Here is an 8,032-nt window from a genome sequence, read left to right on the forward strand (position 1 = left end):
TCCTTAGTAGTAACAGAAAAACCACAAATTGGTTGAAATGTACCTAACTTAGCAACAAATCCAGTAGCAACGATGGAGTTGTCCTTAGGAGACTCCACCTTTTTTCCTTTTTGGTGTCGTTCAGGACAACTTGTACCATCAAGGCGCTCAGGTGAAAGGATTGAAGACAGATCCTGCATATGTGGAGCAAAATCTTATCCATTTGACTTATTCTTCATTTTCGTACTCCGAAGCTAATCTTTAATTTTTAAAGAAAAAAGTAATTGGACTTGACTTTGATACCATGTTAAGAAAATGGTATATGATGATTTTTATTGATATGAAACACTGAATAAATACATGATCATCTCTATTATCTTTCCATGATTATCGAGAACAAAATTTCACAACATAATCACAAATAAAAAAAGAAAAAAATACACAAGAATTTGGATCAATTACAATTTAAATTCAAATCATATATAATTCCTTCAATTAATGGATTCTAACACAGATTATTACTTTTTATTTCTTTTGTGATGATTAACAACAATAATAAAGATAAATTTCAATTAAAGGAATACTTGTAGTCAAGAGAGGGGCGTGGCTATTTTGCAACGTTTTTTAGTTTGGCTCAATTCCGTCGGAACATTGGAGGGTAAAGTTAAAAACAAATATAGTTTTAATAAAATATCGCCGTACGAATGAGACTTCATATACTATTACTTTTGAGGTGACAATTTTGACTCCGAACAAATGCAATTCTTGTTATTTGCATAGAGATATTTTTTCATGTGAAAGAGAATTCAAGACTGAACAAAAGCATTTCAAAATGTCCAATAGAAGCCACCACCCCTTCCGTTTAAACAGATCACCGTGGGAAACTTTCAAACGAGTAATGCTTACAATTCGATTATTCACACAAACCCTTCGACGACTTATCGGCTGCCTTGCTTGAGGAATAGTTTCACGAAAATGGAGACGAACCGGAATAACGTCCGATCTTGTTTCTGGATTGAGTAGAAAAGGGATATATGAAGTTCGTTCTGTTCCTCTGTGCATCTCTGTGATGGGTAAATCTGCATGAAAAAGGGGCAACTTTCGTGTACTTAGAAGCTGATGAGATGCAACAAATTTTAAAAATTAGAAGCAATTATAATATCACGAATAAAACTAACGTAAAATACTTTCATTTTTTTTACAAAAATAAAACATTGAGAAAAAATGACTATATTCTCGGTATAAAGTAATTTTTTATCATCCAATTACAATTCATCATAAATTTATTAATTTTTATAATAATTATCTTAAAATTCATATAAACAATTATATAAAACTGGTTTATATTATTACTACATATCCATTAAACTCTAAAACATTTTAACTATGAGAAAGAATTCATGTTTTTAAAAACAGTGAAATACGGAAATCAATCTAATTATTGTCATATTCAATAATTTGTGTTAGCATAAAAGTTTGAAAGATAAAATATATAAAAATAGTATTAAAACATATATATTCAAAAGTTTGTAACAATATTTAAAATGAAAACATATTTGATTACGAATGGGCCTACATTACTACTATATCTAGAAATGGTGCAGGTAGTTTTTTCTTAATCCACAGAAATAAAAATAATGCGAAAAATTTATAATAATTCATTTTACCTAATTAACTTAACTAAAAAGGTGGTTATTAGTATTAAGAGGGAAGATGGCAAACATTGAAGCACTCTTAAAATTATGCATGTAAAAGTAGTTCACACCACAGCTGATTGAACTTAAAAAAAAAAGGCACCAATGGGCTACTCATGTTAGTCTGGATTTAAAATGTTATGATAAAAAGTCTAAATCACTCAGAAGCTTTTAGGGACCATTTTCTCTTCCAACAAGGAATTCGCCGGAGTAAGTGCATCTTCCAAACTTCCTTTTCCCTTTAACTTCCAAAAACAAATTCCAAGTAGCATGGACGGAGACAATTTGAAATCCTATAAAAAAAATCAATTTTGACTTACAAAGCAAATAAAATAATACTTGTAAAGTATGTAAATAAATATTTTATTGAATAATATTTATATTATGTGATTGTAAATTGTATATAAAAAATAATTTAAATGTAATTGGTTTCGATAATTATTAGAATATATTATTTTGACTTAAAAGTTTAATAATCTTATACTCGAAAATTTTGTTAACTAATATTTATACAATGTTATTTAGATATCATTTTTACGTAAATATATATTAAATATTTTCAAATTTGACAATTAATATTGATTTCTTTAAGTATAAAATGCAAGCCCACTCGAAATACCTAACAACAATATTATAAATTAAAATAGTTTTAACTAGACTTGAATATGTATTCGATCTATGTAAGTTAGAGGTTTTTTTTTAGTTTTTATTTTTTTTCATTTGAGTTCTTGTAGGTTATTATTTTTTTAATTTATGCACTTAACATCCGTTAATAATAGCTCACATGGAAAATAGAGGGTGATGTGACGTAACCATATTGGTATGTAGTACTATTCTAATTAAGGTTGAAAACAAAATATAAACACTTCTTTTAATAACATGTTCAAACAGTATTGATTCACTACAAATGTATGGAACTGTTTAGGAAATAAAAGTAAATTATTTAACAAAGGAATACTTATTATCTAATTTTTTTAAAGTAAATGAAATCATGAAATGGGAAGTATTAGATATTATTTAACCAGTATCGTGACATACAGCATTAAGAGTCTCTTTATAGAAACATTCAATAAAAACCAACAACAGTGTTATTTGCTATAAAACAATATATAGCACGAAAACGAATTGATAAGGGGGACCAGTATCTTTTTTAAAAATATATATTTTAAATTAAAAAAAATGTAAAACTCGATTTGGTGGAAAACAACCTATTGACTAATAAGTCGTTGCTAGTAGTAATATTAAACTTGGATTCTTTAACTAAAATCTTAGATTCAAGTTTTATAAATGTAGGATTTTCTTAATTAGTTATTGATAAAGTGAATACATATTTTATAATAATATGATAAAAGAAATTACTTCATTAGCTTGATAGCTCTCCTAAGAAAAATACAAAAAAGCATCCTTGTCGCGGATTTTATTCCGGAAATTAATGCTTGAATATTGATAGTCATGTTTAAACCAAAATTCTTATCTAACTAATTGTGGCATTTAATATCATTATTAATTTCTATAGGTCCGCGCGTTCATATTCGAAGAACCGGGTATATCGAAACAAAAAAAAAAAAAACAGGAATCTGATATGTGCCTCTTGGCTATTTTTCTTTCATCTTCTGAAAAAAAAAATAGATGTTCATCATTGTTTTTTCGCACTTGCAATTTGTGGTCACAACCTATAATTTTCAAATGCAAGGCTAGAATCCAACGGCAAAACTTAAAATCAGCAGCACTACGTCTTGAATGATGCTATCAATTAAGCACCATGAATTTTTATTTTAGAGAACACGGTGTCCCCAATCCACAATCCACTCAGAGATTAATTTCTTTTTGTTACTGCCATTAAATCAAAGGAATTTTACACACACAAAATATTTCTCCACTAAATAGACCTTTATTTCACATGCAAACATAATGAATATTAAATTATTACGTCAATCTAATTGGGTTATAAAAATCTGAATATTTTTTATCCATATATAGGAATTAAAAAACATCTATACCAAGAATTTACACTAACTTAAAAACTCTACTCAAGTAAGTTAAACCCTAATACATCAATTTAAATGTTTGAGGATATGCAAATCCTTAATTAATTTATAATTTTGATCACATCTCCTCTTCTACATTTTAACTACAATAAATTTAAGGTTGCATTTTGGGTTATGGAAAATAACTGGCTGTTAATTGACTTTATATAAATGTGCATGATCAAGAACATTGGAAATTTTATATGACTTCAAGAAGATTAATTTTGATTCTCGTTCTTGTTTCTGGGCTTCGGTCTAGCTAGACTGCCGACCAATTAAACACATGAAATTAATAGTAAATCTGAACACGTGAAGAGATTTCTTTAAACACATGAAAGAAGTAACACATTATCTGAAATTACCAAAGATAAAAAAACAAGTAACAATTGTCTGAATACGTGAAGAGAAGAGACTTCTTTAAACCAATAAATTTCCTAAAACATATGCAACCTAAGCTTGCTAATACTTGAGATATTGATTCACTATTATAACTAGCTACTCTCAATATTGCATGTTGTCATTTTCTAATTGGCCAGCAATACGGCTAGCGATAGTGGCTCTTTAATTTGATCATGGTATGTACTCCCAGATTTCTAGTGGTGCAATCAACTCCTGAAGCCTTTGATATACCCTCGTTGGCTCAACACCAACTCTTGATATTTTAACCTGATATAGAAAAGATGTTATCAAAATGAGAATATATAAATTATGTGGTTGTTCATCAACCTACTGGACCTAAAAAATAGCTGAAAACAACTTAAGACTCACCCAAATCCACATACATTAGGAGTCATTTATTGATTAGTACAAAGTAGATATCAGTCTTTTGATTTTGAGAATCATAGATATAGAAATGTCATTGTACCTGAGCATGAACCGTGTAAAAAATCTTATCAGCAACTGTAGAGAAGTTGGCAGTGACAACTTCAGCACCCTCTTCCTCGAGGACACTAATTACTTCATAGAGCATGAAGTTCTTATTTAACCCACTTATCAACATCACTTCAATGCCCGAACCCAAGTCCTTTATCTCAAGTAGAGGCAACTGTGAGCCAATATTGAAAATGCTATTGTTGTTTTGGTTTGAGCTCATCATCATGTTCATGATTTTCTCCTTCTCCCCCTTCAGTTTCTCTATTCTTTCCTTCAGACGCTTTATGTACGTGGTTGCTAGATCAAGCTGATCCTGCTGGGAAAGCATGTCCTGAAATAATATTCATTCATGTAATTTAATTAATTCTAGCTCATTTATATATATTTGTCATGAACTTGGCAATGTGATAATGGATCAATGAACTACGTACCTTGGTGGGTTTGAGGTCATTGGAAGGAATAGTGGAAACAAGCTTGAAGCAGAGAGATTTCATGTGAATCCTGCGGTTCCTTTCGATAGTTTTGCGATCAAGTTTTGGTGAACCACTAGTACTAGTGTTTGGTTTTTTCATCTTTTCAATTTCACAAAGGCAAGTATATGCTATAGAGTGCTTGAGCCACTATGGTTTGGTTGAGGGTGGTGATATATATGGAGTGAGATGAAGATGATTGAAAAACTAAGAGAGACACGTTTATATAGAGACAAGGGAACGGGCCAGGGTGTAGTGTGTATGAGAGTGTGAGCAATACAAATCATTGATAGTGTCGCTGAAAAACGTTGAGTTGCACTGTGCGCCCCACACTATAAAATGACAATAAAGCCCATGATAATTATTGATGGCTACACGGAAACTGGACCCCAAAAGTCGGACAAATAGGGGCACAAACAGTCACGCTGGTCCCAATAATCGCCCTACTTTGGATTTTTTATTCTACATTAAAATTTTAAGATATTTTTATAAGTTTGAGTCATTTAGATAAATTATAAGATTAATTCTTAATGTCAACTTAATTATATTTATTTCTCTCTAATCTTATAGTTTGTGGCAATCAAATTAGGTATCTTTCTTTGAATTTCACATGTGTTATCAATTATATTAAATTGAATAATTTTTACAGACAAAACATCAATTTTACGAAGCCACTAAATTAATTCTGTTGGTAGAGTTCGGATAGATGCATCATACAAAATAATAATAAAAAACCACCAACAAAAAATTATGCACAAAATAAAATTGTTAGTTTACCATTTTTTAATATACAGTAGATTTTGGCTAACATTTTTTAATTTTAAAATAAATAATTTTTTGTTGTTAACAAAAATTAATAATTAAATTTCAACGTTTCATTTAACCATAAGTGTAAAATTCATTTAAACTTATAATATTCAATAATTAATGAAAAATCCTTATTTTAAAAAGTAAAGAAACACGCATAACAATAAGAAACTAAAGTTTAGAAATTAAATTAAAACATTTTGTTTTTATATATATAAGAAATCATATTTTAAGAGTATTGAAAACATTAGGGTTTTAATGTATATTAAGTAGAAGGCTTGATTATTAGTATTTTATAAATATTTTGGGCGTTGCTTTTATATCTATAGATAAGAGATCAAAGTATATCAATATAAATTATATCAACTATTACACATCAATAACTTTATTCTTAATGACAAATTTTATTTTTATTTTTCTATTTTTTGGCATGTTTTATCTCAAACAAATTAGTTTAACTCATTTTATCTCTAACTTTTTTAAAAATTGCAAATTTTACTTTTTGTTGTTGAGCTGACCTGACATGCTAAAATGATTATATTTTTATTTCCAAATTTTAATAAATTTTATTCTCAACTTTTTTTATTTTTATACAAATCTTATCTCCAACTTTTATGCTTATGTCTGCATGTTATATTAGTTCAACACTGAAGGTAAAATTTATAAGGTTTTTTTTTAAAAGTTAGAAATAATATACACAAAATTAATTTATCCAAAGTAAAATTTGCCAAAAACTAAAAAGTTAGATGTAAAAAACAAAATTAAGCTTTAATATTATATATAAAATTATTTTCACTATTACAAATTTAATTTTTTACGATACTTATTCTATAACGGTTTTTTGGAAATCGCTTTAGAAAGTCAGATGGTGATATTTTTGTAATTATTATAATGAAAAATACATTTTACGATACACATTCTAAAACAATTATTAAAAATCACCTTTAAATGTTATATTTAATAAAATTTGCAAACGGCCTTTCCGTCCTCTTTTTGCAGCCGTAAATATGCTGCACACTGAGTAGTTTATATAATCATATAAACTAATTTAAACCTAAAACTACTATTTTTCATCACACTACAATAAATTTATTGTAGTGTTAGACAAAAACTTAAAATCATTGGTTACATTAAAATAATTTTATCAATTAATCTACACCCTAAATGATAAATCAACGAGCCTTTACATATATATCTTCATGTATATTTTTTACCTAGCTAGTATAACACTAATGTTTTGTTTAGTATATAAGAAATTGGGAAAGAGCTCTTTTCTAAAAAAAATCATGCGGAGACAAAAATTAGTTAGTTGTCTGGTAAAGAAGATTTACAAAAAAATAACATTAAAATTTGTGAAATAAATTATAATATTTTTTAATTTATTTTCACTCATTTATCAATCTCTTCATCAAATATCTTTCATTTCTATTTTATTTTTCATTCATCTATGTTATTTTGTTATATCTATATATAATAGTAAATAATACTAATACTAATAATAATTAAAATTAGTTTGTGATTTTAAAGAAAATACAATTTAAATGAATTAGGAATTAGTTTGATCAACCTGCCATGCATTTAAATGAATTAGATCAAGTTAACCTGAAATTTCAGCACTGTTTAGTCAAAGGAAATATTGTTGCACACCAAAACTTTATTTTTACAAATTCTTGCTTGCGATAATATTGGATAACATCATGCTTTATATTCCCTTGCAACAATGTTTCCACCCCTTAGGCTTCATTCTTTTCTAGAGAAGGACCTATATTCCCCATGTCAACCATGAAGCTTACAAATTGTATTGTAAAATATGATGATATATATATATATATATATATATATATATATATATTTTTTTTTTTTTTTCATACTTGACATTTGTCTCATTTATTATGTAAATTGTTATAATATGTAATTAAACGATTTTATAATTGTTGAAAATGATGATTAGATTTTTTTATTAGATTTTTTATTTTCATCAATGTATAATTTGTTGCTTAAAGCTACCAAACAACAAGGAAAAAAAAAGATCACAAAAAATACAATAAAACAACAGTCATAAAAAAAAATTCAAATTTAAGACAGTTATTCTATATTCACCTTAGAATGATAGACAAATTAAGTCGGTTATTAAATGACTGTCTTAATTTGTCAATCATTCTAAGATGATCATTTTTAATAA

General features: G+C 27.6%; 1 protein-coding gene across 1 annotated transcript; it reads right to left on the reverse strand.

The window, feature by feature from the left end:
- Positions 1–3,887: 3,887 nt before the first annotated feature.
- Positions 3,888–5,240, reverse strand: LOC100811485 (transcription factor bHLH162). The gene is made up of 3 exons (XM_003525450.5): positions 5,005–5,240; positions 4,566–4,904; positions 3,888–4,366 (listed from the first exon to the last, which is right to left on the reverse strand). Exons 1-3 carry the CDS (start codon positions 5,143–5,145, stop codon positions 4,271–4,273), a joined length of 576 nt encoding a protein of 191 aa, XP_003525498.1. The 5' UTR covers positions 5,146–5,240; the 3' UTR covers positions 3,888–4,270.
- Positions 5,241–8,032: the final 2,792 nt, after the last annotated feature.

Source organism: Glycine max, chromosome 5 (genome assembly GCF_000004515.6).
Source record: "Glycine max cultivar Williams 82 chromosome 5, Glycine_max_v4.0, whole genome shotgun sequence".
Classification (NCBI taxonomy): domain Eukaryota; kingdom Viridiplantae; phylum Streptophyta; class Magnoliopsida; order Fabales; family Fabaceae; genus Glycine; species Glycine max.